The sequence below is a fragment of the Coturnix japonica genome, chromosome 6 (genome assembly GCF_054131305.1).
Source record: "Coturnix japonica strain WE chromosome 6, WE-NBRP24, whole genome shotgun sequence".
Taxonomy (NCBI): domain Eukaryota; kingdom Metazoa; phylum Chordata; class Aves; order Galliformes; family Phasianidae; genus Coturnix; species Coturnix japonica.
The window spans coordinates 37,420,230-37,436,719 of record NC_140668.1 but is presented as its reverse complement, the minus strand read 5'-3'; the positions used below and the strand labels follow the sequence as shown (position 1 = coordinate 37,436,719).

At 42.5% G+C, this 16,490-nt stretch overlaps 1 protein-coding gene and 1 long non-coding RNA gene across 3 annotated transcripts in view; one reads left to right on the top strand and one right to left on the bottom strand.

Moving 5' to 3' along the window:
* The window catches only part of LOC107319371 (uncharacterized), a 38,805-nt gene extending 34,909 nt beyond the window's left edge, over positions 1–3,896 (bottom strand). The window contains exons 1-2 of one of the 2 annotated variants that reach the window (XR_014947823.1): positions 3,759–3,896; positions 23–158 (exon numbers count right to left, since the gene is read on the bottom strand). This is a non-coding gene — a long non-coding RNA (uncharacterized LOC107319371). Of the gene's footprint in view, positions 1–22; positions 616–3,758 lie in introns of those variants that run through there. The other variant, XR_014947822.1, reaches the window with a different exon arrangement.
* A 3,384-nt stretch (positions 3,897–7,280) lies between these two features.
* Positions 7,281–16,249, top strand: MEAK7 (MTOR associated protein MEAK7). Its single transcript, XM_015874108.2, has 8 exons — positions 7,281–7,349; positions 8,179–8,355; positions 10,172–10,402; positions 11,017–11,161; positions 11,780–12,217; positions 13,006–13,124; positions 13,903–14,082; positions 15,291–16,249. The coding sequence occupies exons 2-8, from the start codon at positions 8,188–8,190 to the stop codon at positions 15,414–15,416; spliced, it is 1,407 nt and encodes a 468-aa protein (XP_015729594.2). The 5' UTR covers positions 7,281–7,349; positions 8,179–8,187; the 3' UTR covers positions 15,417–16,249.
* The last annotated feature ends 241 nt before the right edge of the window (positions 16,250–16,490 follow it).

The following is a 16,490-nucleotide window of genomic DNA, read 5'->3' as shown; positions in this document are numbered from 1 at the left end:
GAATAAAGCTGGGCTGACATACCTGGAGTTGCATTACAGGTGGCTGTACTCATATGGGAGGGAAGCTCTCCTGGATGCTGAACCCAGCCAACAGCCCTTGGCAGCACATCACCAACTGGAGCAGGGGTTTTCAGCACACCGCTCTCTCAGATACTGTTCTGTAACACAATCAAATAGCATGTTATTGTTCACAAACAAGTTTACACGGTTCTCTTTCTACTGTAGGTGTAAGTATCTTTGTTCCTTAGACCACCTAGGTTGGGGTGAATAAAAGATCTGCTATATACTATGTTCTCAAGACTTCCATCTTCTCCACTCGCTATAAATACACAAGTAGCCTACTAGAACATAAAGACAAGAGCTGCATTCTTGTTGTTGATCTAGGTATACGGTTCCCTAACAGTGAATAGCTTTCTGCTTTTTCCACATGCTCAGCAAGTATCAGAATTCTTGTAAAGGCTTATAAATGCATATTTGGATAGACCACAGCTTAGCTCAGTAACCTAATACTCATGTGAACTGCATGCTGTGCTGTAAGAATTCTCAGTTTAACACAATTTAAGATCTGCATCTGACCAAAAAGCAAAACATACAGCTACACCTCAACCTTCTGCTGACTTCCCTCCTTTCAGAGCTTACCATTCATTTATTGTCAGATGGAGAGCCATGTCCCATTCCCCACCCCCTCCTTACACTTCCATCAACGGACCCACATGTACTCGCTGATCTCCAAATTGCTTTTGCCATGTGTTAGCATTAATAATTAATGAAACCAGCTGATGGTTCCAAGTGACCTATTCTCCTGTGAGGGCAGAGATGAGCCAGAGAGAAGAGAGGATTCATTTCTGAACCTCCAATTTCAGTATGGAAGTTCAAAATCTAAACACCATCAGCAATATAAATCTATTTCTCTCAAGAGATCAGTTTGTTCTGAGGTGGCCAGAACTGCTTCTTGGCCTGAAAAGCAGATATTGCCACACTTGGGGCTTCTTACACATAAAATATCACATTTTCCTTCAATGTGTGATGTTTCTCAGGACTTTCATGACATTTAAGTACCATTCAGACATTTAATAATAACCAGGAAGAGAAACAGAATGGGAAAGAGAAACAGAATGAAGGATTAAAGGAAATGAATATGTATAGGACGTAAAAAAGAATGAGATGCTGGTACACAATGGGAAACCACGGAGCCACAGAGCAGAGCGGGAGGGCTTGTGTTCATTAAGTGTTGATACAATGGATTTAAACAAAATTGAATAAAATCCAATTTAAATGCTAGAATAAAAAGCCTTGAATGATCAGCTGGGGAATAGCATGGCTTTGTGCCTTTCAGAGGTCAGATCGCTGGTTGACCAACAACAGCTGCAGATGGTCTGACAGCAGACGCCTGCAGGAATTAAAATATGACAGGGTTAGAGCAAATCTGCTGCTTCTTTTCAACCCCCTTCTTTGCTTCCATTCCTCTTTTTCTAGCAAAAGAACTATTTGATAGTACCCACACAAAAATACACCTATCACAGCTGTGATGTCAGAGCTGCTATCTTATTTTTATCATGTTTCAGATTATGTTTGCTTCTGTCTGTGATCCTAAGAGTGTTCTATACAGTTTTAAAGGAATAATTGATCCTTCAGCAACCAGTCAGCAAATGCTCCCACTGAGAAAAAGCAAATAAAAAGATACACTACAGCTGATCATTTTCTTCCAAGTCATAAGAAAAGCTTTCCCAGAGATAGCACTGCAAAGCCTATTAGCAGCCTCCTGTTAATGCACACTCCGTGCTTAAAGATTATTTAGGGATGGCTGGCTCATGTTACATTTACGTCCTCTAAACTCAGCCTGGGCTATGTGAAGAGCAGAATTGTTTAGGGAACCTTCATACAGTGCCACAAACAAAATCCAGAGGCTCAACAATTTCAGTGCAGCCACACCATGTCATATGCAGCTGTGGCACATGAAGACAAACCCAAACATGCAAGAATCCTGTCTCCTGTAATGCCCTGGGATGTGAAAAGCATGAAGTGCCCAATATAAATACCCCAAGATAAATGGGGTACATTTTGTTTTCTTTCAGCTGTGTTTGCTTTCTGTGTCCTTACTGTAGTCAAAGCAAAAACGTGCCGTTCCCTGCTCTCCAAGTCAGCCTTTACAGCCTGTGAGAGCATTCTTAGGAGTCATCCAAGTGCCACAGAATCAGTACATTTTCCAGCAAATGACTCAGTTTTTTAATCCCCCGTGTGTAGCTGTAGGGCACAGAAAACACGTGCGTTTATATTGTTTCTGGTTGGCTGTGCAGCTAGAAATTGTACTGCTGTGACTTCATCCTCACCAAGGGACTTGCTGTTACAGCAGGCTGAGCATCATGTTTTAGTCATGACAAAAGGGAAAACCCGTGCGTGGCTACTTAGGGCAATCACTGAACCACTTTTGGTATTGTGTCATGATATTGATTTGCTATTAACAGTGCCTGGCTTTCAATATAATGCTTATGGCACTCTCATCCGACCATGAGACACGTGAAGTATTTCATAGGCAGGCCCTGAGTGTGCTTTATTTAGGGTTGTTTGCTTAGGAACTGTATTGTAAGCAAAAGATCAACATTTCACCTGCAATCTCAGCAGGCTGCACACTTGGAGGTGTCTACCACCCACTGCCCAGAGCTGGAGGTATCTGTGTGCTTCTTCTTTGTAGATTTCCCTTCAAGCCCCCCATGTTGCTTGCCCATCACATTGTTACTGGAAGGGGACAGCAACTCTTTCCCATCCGAGATGAAGGAAGGGAAAGAAATAGCCTCTAAAATCAGACTTGTTGTCATAGAAACCAGAAGAAGGATTTTGGAGGCCAAACTGGATGCATTTATAAATCAGAGATGAAGAAAATCCCACCCATTTATAACAATACCTTCAATGGGAAATGCCTTTAATTATGGGAATTCAGGTCAACAACGAACAACAAAAGCTGCGGTGTAAAGAAGCATGTAATTATATTCTCTAAATCAACACGATGGCATCAGAACCACTGGTCCCCATGTTTGACAGAGAGGCGGAGACAGCAGTAGCCATAGAAACAGCTTGCTCTTCCTAAGTGGCATAAGGCATCATGGAACTTGGTTCTGGTGTTGGCCTCACAATTGCCAATTGGGTGGCTGTAGTGGCCACCCATTAGTGGCTCCCAAACACATACAGTAATTCCCCTTCTTGCCTATCCCCATCCTCCTGAATCTCCTCTTGCCCACATCAGAAGCCTGGCAAAGCTTGTTGGTTTGTGCTCTGAACTGTGACAAACCTCTTGTTTGAGCATTGGAAATCACTGCTTTAAACTGCAATTTGAGCCCCATCAAGGGACACACACACTGCGAGCCAGTTTCAGCAGGCAGGTGACTTACACAGCAGCCTTCAAAGCTATCACAGCTCTCTGTTGTGATCTTGATCTTTTGATACGGTGTCTTACTCAGTATAAGTGCATGTTATCATCCTGACTGTGTAAGGCATTATAGGGCCCAAGCTGTGAAAGTCAATGTGATCTTCAAGACTGCTTATTGTACTGTGGAGAATGGCAGGATTTATGGTTTAAGTCAATTTATTGGTAATAACAGTTTCACCCTAATGGAGCAGGGCAGTACAACTGGAAAACACAACATAGAGACAGCTGGTAAATTCTGGAAAGCATCTGTGAGAGACAGATCTGCCACATTCGTTTTGTGGGGTTACTGGATTAACCACACAGGGAATATAGACAAGAAGATGAAGCAACTTACTGCCCTACATCCCTCCCAGAACCTGTGGCTCTCGTAGCCAGGACAGCTGGACCACAGTGGAAGCTGAACCAGCAAGAGCTGCTTTGGCAAGGATTGCACTGGGTAACAATCATCCATCCCATCCAAGGTACTTCTTTACTCAGGGCAAAGTAAGCCAAGGACATGGAACTCCCAGCCACACTCCACATAACCTGGACAGAAATAGAAAGCAATCAGGAAGTTCACCTGCATCAGAAAGTAAACTACGCTGCGCAAAAAGGAAAATAATAAGTTAAATTCAGCCCATCTGGTAGGGATGAAGCTCGTGATGTGTGAAAAGAAGTGACATGTAATAATTAAAGCAGTGAGATACGAGCTGGACAAACACCCTAAAGCTGCAAGTTTATTCGATTAGTTAATAGCTTTTAAAACCAGACGAGCCCTGATCATGTCTGCATCACTTCTTCTCAAAACCTCCGAGTTCACCGTACAGCAGATGACAAAACCCTGGTTTCTGGTTACATGGTGGGTGTAAATACTGCACAGTGCCAAGAAACACAGCTGTCCTGCTGAACAAGACTTCCTTCACCAGTAACTACAAAACTAAGATGTTTGTAAGGATTTTTCTCCCACTGTTTGGAGAAAAAGAATCTGTGTGTGTTACAGAGGTGAACAAGGGTGAGAATGGGTTCAGGAATGCTGCAGAGATTTTCCCAGCTCCTACTTGTTTCTCAAATACAATGCTCTACATTTGTTTGATTTCTTCACTGCATTTCCACCTTATTGTCCCTGCTGGTGTTAACGCTTCCAGGCTTTTGGTCCAGCAGACCAAACAGTCTGAGCACAAGAACACAATGGTGGCAGCACGCTGTGAGACCATCCATATTCATACACAGCTCCAGAAATCTGGGCCACGGTGCTACTGCTATGAATAGCATTGCCCACACTCCAAATGAAATAGCTGACACGCAGACTGTGCTCTGAGGAGCTGAGACCCTCTGCTTTACATCCTGCAGAGTTCAGGACAGCTGCTCAGCTTGTTTTGTCACTGCAGATGGACCCAGGAAACGTGAAGGCACTTGCTTTTGTGTTTAAGGCAAAGGAGGCTACATACAATCACCTCTACTGCTATTTACATTTTATATTATATCTAATTAGTGCAAAACACAGGAAGTGTTGTCTATTGATACGAGTTAGATTTACCCCAGGACAGTGAAAAACAATCTCATATGATAGAAGTGTGACAGAAACTTCCAACCCCTCTCATAAATAAAAGGAAAAGAACCAAAACAACTATAAGATTCCAACCGTGAAATAGAAAAGCATCCATGCTCAATATATGGGAAACACGTTTCAAAGGGAGCTCCTCTCCACAGCCAACATTCATCATTTTTCCTCACTTTCCCCTCAACTAGAATGTAAAACTTTTTGCAATAAGCATTTCCTTCTCACAACAGTGGAAAAGGATAACATGATGCTGAACAGCAGAGAATGGCTGGAGTCAGCACAGGGCTGAAGTCAGAACAAGGCTGGAGCACTGCAGCTTTCCTGTGGTCACAGATGGTGCTTGGTGACTACAGTTAATAAGCTGTGGGGGAAGCTTATATCCCACCTGTAGTAACAGGTTCTAGGATGCTGTGTATTATTATCTTTACTCATGATCAGATCAAGCTCTTCACTGCATCATTTCTGTTTGGTTTTGCCTTTTACAGAAGGCAGTTGGTGAGCGCAGGCAGAGGTTTTGTAAAGGGAAGTAGGAAGACTTGCAAAACACAGAACTTCCTTTGTGACTATCTAAGAGTGCAGCTCTGACTAGTCAGGCTCTTTCTTTTAGCCATATATGGCAATCTCATTAAAAACAGAAGACAAACCAGGTAAGCAACTGCAAGGCAGGGGCTGTGACAGGAGCCAATTAAATGTAGAGCTGAATAATATATGTGTAAAAGGGCATCAGTGTGTAGGCTTAAAGACGATACCTTTTAAAGTCAGATCTGTGCTATAGGATGACCAGTAGGGCTAAGCCTACAATCAGTTTGATCAAGCAGCAACATTTCTGCAGGATTTCACATACAGTTACTGTATGTAGTCTGCAAAAAGAGAACAAACAAGTTTGCAATCAAGACAGTCAACACAGAGTCTAATAGAGTTTAAAAGTACAATTCTGTTTGTGTTCAGTAGACCCTAAAACACGAGCAAGGCTTTTGCAGTCTAACTTCACTATTAATTCAGCTCGTCGCCAAAAGGCTCTGCAATATACGGTACCTAAAATGCTGAGGGATAATTGGAAAGTTCAATGAATGGAACGCGTTTCCTTCATGCTACTTAAAAAGGAGTTAGAATAGAGGGACTGGGAAAGAGTTTTGAAACCCAGTGTTTTTTTAGGGAGAGAAAGTCAATATTTGTTTGCATTTCAGGTTGTGATCTCGAAGTGTTTTCCTTAAACAACAAGTGGGATTGTTAGAATTGCTGGAGATTGAGGCTATTTAGGTTTCCCACAGTCTTGGCAATCAAGCAAAAGCAAAACAACTCAATTTCACAGCAGCCTAAAGGAAACGCTTTTACAAATTATTAAACCTAAGAGTTTGGGACTTTGAGAGTGGGCTTTTTCCATTCTACAGCCAAATTCACACCAGCTGCTGGCTCACAAACCTGCTGCAGGGATTTACAGAGCTCTGTTTTGTCTCCTTTCCTCTACTTTTCAACACAGTTAATTCCTGAATGTCCTTAAAAGGCCTCTTGGTGTATTCTCTCTTTCTTACTGGTGGAAAGAAAGTGACTTTCAAGAGTTCAGCATCTAAAAACACGCTTGAGGAAGTGATTAGTCATTTACAGAGCGTTGCAAACGATTGTGCTCGTGAACCAGGTTTCTAGCTCAATTTTATACACTCTTGGTGCAAAAAGGTGGTGAAAAGGTGTTATTCTGTGACCTGCGAGCTCTCCCACAATAGGAGCACAATGTGTGTGATTTACTGGTAGTATCTTGTGGCTTTAAGAATACATGTGCACTGTAGATGAGCTCAAGCAAGTGACCAAACACCATCCAGTACCTGCAGGAAGCTCTTTGCTGACAGGCAGGGCAAATAAACTGAGTCATCTGTATTACACATGGACAAAACCTGAGTAAAAAGGGCAAAACATTGCACATGGTTACAGAAAGCAGCTGCTTGGAGGTGAGGAAGGCCAGATATCCTTCAGGAGCCACAAGAGAGCTGGTGAAATCACTATGTTTGTGCAAACAACACTGGGGCTGATCAGCAGCTTTAGTCCTGTATCTCCAGACTGAGGCAATACCTTATAGAGACCTATAGTACAAAGTGCAACCTGAAGAACGAGAAAACACAATTATATCTGAAATTACATTCACAGGAATACTGTTGCTTTAGGCATCGAGTCGGAATTCATTAACACTGCTACAAACCAAAGCACCACAGCAGGCCCAGGAGAAGGAGGAAGGGGAAAGAGATTAAAATCATTTTATGACTAGAGCTTTTGTTTCTACGTACCTACGGGTATCTTTAGCACACATCGCCACCGTGTGGCTGCGGGGACATAGAAGGGCTGAGCTTGGGGAGGAGCCGCCATTGCCGGTCGCTGAGCGGGGCTGTGTGGAAGGTGCGGGGCGCGGCGGGAAGGGGCGGCTGAGGGGGCGGTCTATGAGGGGACGGTGCGGGGCTGCTGTGGGTAGCGCTGTTTAAGCTTATAAATTAACGAGATGAGTGTGGAAGTATTAGTTCTGAACCGAAAGCGAAGTGCCGGAAGTGGTGTGGAAATAGAAACCAGAGCACAAAAAGGCCGGATGGGGCAGTTTTGAGTTCTGTGTGCGGCTCCCACACGTTCATATAGTGTGTGTAATGCAGGTGAACCCTGAGACACTGAGAGAGACCCATGTACTGAATCCACATGAAGCTGTGTGGTGGTGTTGTGTCTCCAGCCTTACTCTGAGCATTCCCCTTCTTTCCTAGCAGCTTTTTGGATGATTTCTGAGTTAACCCACGAGGAAAACCTCTCCCGTGGTCTCACAGTGATGGTGATGTAGTGCTGTGTGCTGCTGGTAGGCACAGCTTCGGTCTGTTAATGCATAATGCATCGGAAAGATGCAGCATCATCTGACATAAGCAATCCATAATGAGGCTGTTACCTTTGCATTACTGCTGTATTCCAGCCGATGACTTTGTGTGAGCTAATTTAATCATTAAATCCCTACTAGTTTTTCCATTTGATAAGACCTGAGTGACGTTTGGGTTGGTTGATGGGGGTGGTCTGAGCAGAGATGACTGCCCTTTCCTAAGTTATTGCTACACAGTTATCTGCAGTTTCTCATCAGACTCTTTAATCTGCTCCTCTTGTAAAACACTGGTATGTCAGGCTGTTCTGTGCGTCTCTTGGGACTGCTGTGATTCCTTTCTCTGTTTACGTTTCCTTACCTTTCCCTTTGCTTCAGGTTGAAGAGATGGGGAATTCAGAAAGCAATGCCTATCGGAACCACATTTCCAGGTTTCTTCCTGAGGAGCAGTGTGATGTTGATGGCGTATTTGATACCTTATCGGGATCGAGCAGCTCAGCAGCAGCCAGAAATGGAAAAGCTACAAAGAAAATTGTGACTTTGGAAGCATTGAAGGCAAGAAAATAAACTATTCTCGATATATCTGGAGCAGTGCATTGAATGCAGTTCTAGAAAGAATTAAAGACACGGTGATCGTTATTTTTAAGGGTATTTGTCTTAATGTAATAATTAATTTTTCATGTTCTCACTTGTATTGGGAGAGAATTCAGTTTTGTTTGATTAAGCTGTAGCTCCCTATTTTATCTAATTAGCATATGCTATGCTCCCTGATTAACTTTGCATTCATTTGCTAATCAAGGAAGAAGTGGAAAATGATTCGTTGTGATATTTCATAACTTCAGTTAGATAGGAATCAAATGGCCAAATGAATGCAGTATTAAAGTGCATTGGTACGTATGTTACACAATTAATGGAGTCACTTTAGAACTACATGAAAGAGACGGGATATTTTAAGGTATTTAACAGCGCATCTGCATACAGACCAGCTTCAGCTTCCTTCCACCCTGGCTGCTTATCAGCTCTCACCAGTTTGGAAGCAGTGTTGCTGCTGCCCAGTCTTTCAGTTCTGATACCTCCTTCCACGAACCCGGTCCATGGTGACCTGGAGGAAGTTCTCTTTCTAGTTTTGCCCTTCTCTCATTGGGATTGTTGATGAACCTTTGCCTATTCCCTTCCCTTTCCCTATTGTTTACCAGCTTAAATCTTTGGAGACGCTGCCTGTAGATGCCTAATTCCTCAGTACAGGGGTGATTGCAGTGGTGTGCCTGCATTGTAGGCTCCTGAGCTTGACTGATACATGGCATATTTAATATAGCAAGCCTGATGACATTGGCTGGGCCCTGCTTACAAACTCAGGTGAATACATGCATAAGGTTTATTAGAAAGAAGCTGTGTGGCTCCTGGACCAGAGCAGGCCATACTGCATAGCTGGAAGGCAGGAAGAGCAGGCATCTCTAGATAATTACTTGTAGCCCTTCACAACAGGAATTCTAAGGTGGCAGAGATGTGTTTTTGAGACATTTTCTAAAGCTTCCCTTTTTACCATTCTACTTTTCTCCACCTGCCCTGTTCCCCTTGAGTCTGCTCTTGGAATAACTGCAAGCATAATAAAATAGTGCAGCTAAGTGGTGGGTGGAAAGGGATATGGAGTAGGTGGGTAATACTGCAGTGTGAAGTAAAAAAGCCCTTGAGTGTCGTGTTTTTAATGTTGTTCCCTGCTGCTTGTGTTACTTCACGCTCATGCAGTGCTTTTAGAAAGCCCCTGGAAAGCAGCTGTACCCCCTGTCACTGTCCCTCCCTCTATACGAAGCTTTCTAATGTGTGTGACTGTGGCTTTACTAATTCTGCTTCTGCTGAAATCAATGGGAGTTGTACCACTGACGTCAGCAGAAGGAGGGTAGAGCTCAGCACATTAGATCTCACCCTATAGGCACAGCAACAGCCATTAACATCAAATAGGAACATCGCTGGTGGCTTTGATGGGGGTGGTATCGAGCCAGCAATAGATGGGTAATAAAAGCTCCACTGAATTGATCAGGAGTGCTTTTACGGAGGTGGGGCTCTGTTGATTTCAGTGTAGTTCCCCACTGGGCTGTGCGGCAGGTCATGTGTTCAGCATGTTCTGCACACTGCTTCACACAGTGAAGACAATGTCATGATATCCTACCATGCAGATGTATTTAGATGACTTATTTATAAACCCTGCCATTAACTTGAACAGCGTTAAGTATTTCTTGAATGAGCATTCAGATCTTGTCATGGTGTTGTAATGTGTGCACATGAATTGAAGTCTGACTTCAATTCAGTGGGTCAGTCACACAACTTAGGTCAACAATCCCTGAGTTCAACTTTGCTTTTTTCCTCCTTGCAGGCATATATGAGGGAAGCATTGCCAGAGCAAATGACTGTTCGGTTGTACAACGGGATGAGAAGTATTGACCCGACTGGGAAGTCGTCTGCACTGAGTGATCACATTGCTAAGGAACAGTTTGTCATTTTTATGTCCAACCTCTTGAAAGGAAATGCAGATGAGAAGATTACCATAATAATGAGAATGATCTCCACCATAGAAGGGCCGGTGAAGGGCAAGGAAATCCAAAAGGTACACCAAAAAGTTAAACTCGTGTTTTGGGGGACAGTAAGAGAGCACAGACTTTGGTAGGTAATTGTGTCTTAGGACACGAGATGATTCAGAGCAGGGTTCATGGCTGTTTTTCACTCTGCTGCTGACTTGCTGATACTAGACAATGCTGGTTAGAGTCAGCAAAGACTGAGGTGTGGCTGGGGCTTCTGGGAACTGAGCTAAATAGCATTGGCCACAGGACAGATCAAGTAAATACCTTTTACAGAGTAGAATTCATCAGCGGTTCCAACCCCTGCAAACATTCAACCCCTACCCGTCTTTTGTATCCTATTTTACAGGGATGATTTGGGAAGTGATATTTAAAAATATGCTTTTCAAGCCTTATGACACTGATAAAGTAATTACGGAATCACTGAACTGTAGAGGTTGGAAAGGACCTCTGGGGATTAAGTCCAACCCCTCTGCTAAAGCAGGTTTCCTAGGGTAGGTTATTTCTGACTTCATGAGAGGAGATGCTTCTGTCATTGGGATTACAGCATCAGTACTGCTTGCCTTTGCCCTTAGAAAGTCTTTGGAGCACTGTGCAGTGTTATTTAAGGAATGATGACATGGTGTTGTTTTAACCTTTTAAGTTCACAGATGATCTGATCAAGTCTGTAGTCCATGTACTGAGCTACAGGAAGGAACTGAAAGGTTGGAATTTGGAGAATACCAGGGATTCTGCAGGTGGAATAAAGGCTCTGTCTTCCCAGCTTCTATCAGAACTGAAACTTGCAGGTAAGCAGCACTGATGTAGTACATCCCCGAACATCACAGAGCTTCATAATCACCAATCTCAACAGAAATTTGCTCTCTGTGCCACATTTCTGAGAGTTTAAATGATGAGACCAGTTTTTAAGCCTAGTGTTTTGAGAATAATGGGGGAACTTGGATTATTCTGGCTTTCCCCAAAAATTCAAGACTGAAGTCACAGTTAAGCAGACATGCAAAACTATTTGTCATAGAACAGACCTGTTTTACACCTACCTGACCTGCAGGTGACATTGTGATGCATCTGCTAATGTTTTCTGATTGCATGTCAATCTGCAATGCCCAGATGTACCTTTGCACTGCTGTAGTAATAGATTTTGCTGTTTTCCAAAGAACATCTCACTTGTTGTTACACTACGAGTCATGTATTTTAATTATCACAACCCAGCCCATGTCACAGGCTGGTGTTTCCCAGTTCTGTGCATGCATCTGCTTGATGTAGTTGGCAGTTTACTGACTTTTTTTGCACATGATTTTATGTCTAAATAAATGAATATCTTTCTCACACTTAAAAATGAACCGATTGTTTTTCTAAAGGAAAGGACAGTGCAGCTTACTGCTGTTTCCATATGTCTTATTATTTAGATGGAACAAAAGCTGCGAGTCCTCAGCTGATGGAGATGAACTTTGATAGAAGTCTCATTGAGGACTGGGTGTACAGAGTCCCACAGATCTCAGCTTTCCTCAGCGTTGTTATCAGGCAAGGCTTCCACGTTCTGCATTCCCTCCCAGACCAAACCAAAGACATAGTCAACTTGGTTCCAGGATGCAAAGGCATCAAAGGAAGAATTGTCAGCCTCTTTGACATCCCGTCCATCATATACATCAACTCCCATTTGCCTGCGGAGCTGCAGCATAAGTGGCGGCTTTTATTTTCTTCTAAACTTCATGGAGAAAGCTTCTCCCAGCTGTGTGCACACATAGTGAACAAAGGGCCCTGCATTGTGATCCTGAAGGATGTAGATGGCTTTATCTTTGGTGGCTTTGCATCTCAATCCTGGGAGGTGAAACCACAATTTCAAGGTAAAACTCACTTTTTTCCTCTTAATATCTCACGGTTTGGGAAAACATTGCTTATCCTATACAGATACAAGAGTCCAGTCTGCTTAATGGATACTGTCATTTTGTTTTTATAACTGATAGCATTTGCAATAGTTCAAGTGTATTTTCCTGTGGCAAAAATAACATTCGTTCTGGAAGCACGTAACTACATACCAAGTTATTCTGCTCTCGTGCTTGGCCAGGCATGTTGCTGATGAATGGGTATCATTTGTCTGTCATTTGATAAGACTTTTAACATCACGGGACATATTGATCATGGTCTCCTTGTCTGTGAAGCCTCTCAGCTCCTGTAGCTCCATAGGTGAGAGTGAATGCAGCCCAGCATAAATGTTGACATAGCGTTTAAATAACGCGTCCAGCAGGTGGCGTTCTTTCATTTCAGAGCTGCTGAGCAAAATATGGTGCTAAGTTTCCTATTGTCTTTGTTACGCCTTAAAAATTGAGCAGCAAAAGATTCTGTTGGATGAGCTCAACATTTTGTACCCTTAAAAACACTGGAGAGAGAGGTGGGATTGTTTTGTAACTCTTCAATAAGTGACAAAGAAAAGATGGATTGGGGATGATCTGATCTGTCTTGCTGTCTCCCTTCTGATACATTAACAAACATAGGTATTAGCTTTCTGAGATTGCAGCTGCTTTCCTTCAGTTATTCAGCTGCACTTACTTCTTCAATATCTTTTTCCCGTCCTACCTGTAGGCAAGTTGCTGTTGGCCCAGTGCTCTGACCTCAGGTGTTCTTCTCTTTGCAGGTGACAATAGATGCTTTCTGTTCTCTGTTTTTCCCTCTCTTGCTGTGTACACATACACGGGATATAATGACCACTACATGTATTTGAACCACGGCCAACAGACAATGCCAAATGGACTTGTAAGTACTGATAAATAACAGTATGGAAATTGCATTCATGGCTGAGGTTTGGAAGCGTTTTATTTTGTTTGCTTCTGTTACTTTGAGCTGATTTGTTTCACTTCCTTTTTCTCTGAGAATGTTTCCATTCTTTCTCTACGCTATTTGTCTCACAGTTACTAGGAGGACTGTTATTATTTGCTGCCTGAAAACATCAATGTAAGGCATGAAACCTGTGAAGAACTGCCTACAGTACTAACAGATTTTACTTCTCTTAATAGTTGGCATATATACTGAAGTACGACATCAATGAGGGTAGGCTTTGTTCATGTCTGGCCGAAGCAGGTGGGCTTTATGCAGGTTAGGCTAACTTTGGGAACTGCAGCAGTCCGAGATAAGTTTGCAACATCAGATGACTTTATTCATTTCTGTGTTTACTTTTCTGGATGGAAGAGACGCAGTTAAACCCAACGCTTCCAATCTGCTTAAAATGGAACTGTCAATCAATAAACAAAAGCCAGTGAGCTGCTTTTCTGGCACAAGGCAGAGCTGAAATCCTTGCAGATCCTGATATTCTGTCCAGCATACAGGGAGGGCAGCATCACGTGGGTCAATTCTTATTTGTCTTTAGGAAAGCTGGATCCGTGTACAGATCAGGTTCACTTAGAACATCTCTTCCCTCCTACCCACTGAGTGCGGCATCAATACTGAACTTGGCAGCGTACAGTCTTGGTTTCATAACTTGTCTGCTCTGTTTTACACATGTAACAAATGCTCAACGTGCTGCTTTGGTTTACAGGGCATGGGTGGTCAGCACGATTACTTCGGACTCTGGGTAGACAGTGATTACGGGAAGGGACACAGTAAAGCAAAACCTCGATGCACCACCTACAACAGTCCTCAGCTGTCAGCTAAGGAGAACTTCACACTGGATGCCTTGGAAGTCTGGGCTGTGGGAGACATGCCTGAAAGTGCAGAGGTTGGTGAATAGGACTGAGAGCTGTGAAATGCTGTCATAATTGGAATGGGAGACGATGTGAATGAAAAACTTGCAGTTTCAGTTCTCTCATTAACACTGGTTCTCTACTGTAATGAAACATGTTTTCTTTAACTTAGCATTTGGTGCCTTGCATTTTGTTCCAAGAAAACTGCAAAACAGTGACACTAGTGGGAGTTCTAGTAAGAAAGAATCAGGAGCTGTGAGGTGACAGAAGAATAATACTTGATGCTGAATTTCTAGAGGCCTTTCTGATACCGAGGAACGGCCTCAAGGAGGAACCTCCTTGGAGGGGTTGAGTAAAACCCAGTGTTTCTAAAACAGACACAAAGCCCTAGAAATGCAAAAAGAAATCTCGTCTGTAGCTTGGGAAGAGAACTGAGAGAAGCAAAATGTTTCTTTATCAGTAAGTTGCAATTTATTGTTGTTTTGCAGATTAGCTGTTTATAATCCTTGCAGCTCCAATCCCAGCACTTCCTTATCTAACAGACTAATAAAAAAGCAGCAGGAGCTGCATTTAAACAGCTGATACTCTGTATAGAGCAGTGGTACTTGAAGTGCCTAGGAAACCTGCTTTCAGCAGGGATACAAAGACAGAGCTTTATTGCTTAAGTAGTTTGTGATTGGATTTATGTCAGCCGTTCTGCACCTGGCTTATCCCTGGAAACGAGTATCAAACCTCTTTCCCGTCTCCTCTATCCCTGCAGTTCATTCTCTTATTAAACTGTCTGTTGTGCACAGTTGCTCGGGGTTTTTTTTTTGGTTGTTTTTGTTTTAGTTTTGTATTTCTTCTCATACTAAATTCACGCATCCCGTCTGTTCACTGGACACACAGCTCTGAATAGAAACGGAACAAATTGTTTATAACAACTGTGCAAATGTACTTCAATCTCTTCCTTAAAAAAGAGTTCACATCTGCACTGGAAACCGAGGCTCATAACTGAATGAACTTGAAATGGTCCCCTGTCCTATCAGACATTTTGTTCTTACTCTTTTAGCCATAGGAATCAGTTCTTTGATGTATCCCAGTGAATCTTAGATGCTTTACTTGGAAAGAATGCTTGCTTCATCATGACAGACTTGCAAACCACATTTCTTGTGGACTTTTGAGTATGTCTCTTTCTTGGAGCTGAATACTGATTAACTCAGAGTGACGCTGTAAGTTGACTTCATTTTATTTTGCTTTACAGACTAAAGGTAAGAAGAGTATCCTGGATGTAGACCCTGAAGCTCAGGCCTTACTAGAAATGACTGGAAAAAGTCGGCACAGCGAAGGTTTACGAGAACCCATTGAAGATAAAGATGATGATAACTGAAAGGATCTGCTCCTCCACGTTAACGTTCCTCTTTCTTTCCCCCTTACACTTCCCTAATTATCCAGGGCTGCCTTTAAGCCTCACACTTATGTATTTAGGGTGCAATATTCTGCCTAAAGGGTTTTACTTGGGGATGACAGAAAAATTAACTACATACTTCAGATGTACCTAATAATTAAGCTCCAGCTGAATACGAATAGCATTCCTAGTAGATCCTGCCTGCACACTGAATCTAAAAACAAAACAAGAAGTTACTGACAGCGCTGGGTACTGACCTGGGGAACTGATGGATACTTATATGAAAAAGTGCAGACAAGACATTGATTAAGGCACTTATACCTCAACTACATGTATTTATTTCTATGCAATGAAATTAGTGCAGATTTTGATTATACCTGATGTTGGTAACCACAGAATATCCCTTATGGTTCCATATGAAGAATGTTAGTAATTTACTTTGCTTCAGTTAAATTGAGCGACTCTATGGGCTGTGAGAGGGGCAGAACCCACAAGCGTAGAGTCCAGTTTGATGGTAATACACTACACTTCAATGAATTTCACTAAATATGTTTCTGCAGAAATTTACCTATTATTTTTTAAACGTAGTAAAGTGAAGCCAATGGAGTCAGTCATATTTATCCTAGGAATGAGCAAACCCTGTTGTGCTCCTGGAACAAATGTACCTCCAGCAGAAACTCCCTAGGGAAGGTGCCTTCTTTAGTGGCCTCAAGTGGTACAAAAGATGAAACTAAATGGATTAAGCAAGAAATATCCACAGGTAATGGTGACAAATAGCTGCACAGAGCTGTAAATAAATCAATGGATGAATGCCAGCCTTGTGCTTTTAATTTGTGTAAAGAAGACTTCCACACATTTTATTTCCACATACGTAATCAGCCTTGCTGTATCACAAGAAAGATGTCACAAGTGTGAAACTCCATTTGCAGGTTGGGATCGTGATCACGTGGCGTTCATTCATTTTCTTGTATGGGGTCTTTTCCTCCCTCTGATGCTTCTCATAGAGATCCAGATTTGAAATTCCAGGTGATCTGCAATTGTGTCTTAATGTAGATC

Bases quoted from the DNA above. Each gene is read 5' to 3' on its own strand.
- MEAK7 (XM_015874108.2), top strand. From the start codon at position 8,188: ATGGGGAATTCAGAAAGCAATGCCTATCGGAACCACATTTCCAGGTTT. The intron at 8,356-10,171 runs GCAAGAAAATAA...TCCTCCTTGCAG, and splicing joins TGACTTTGGAAGCATTGAAG to GCATATATGAGGGAAGCATT. The intron at 14,083-15,290 runs GTTGGTGAATAG...TTTGCTTTACAG, and splicing joins ACATGCCTGAAAGTGCAGAG to ACTAAAGGTAAGAAGAGTAT.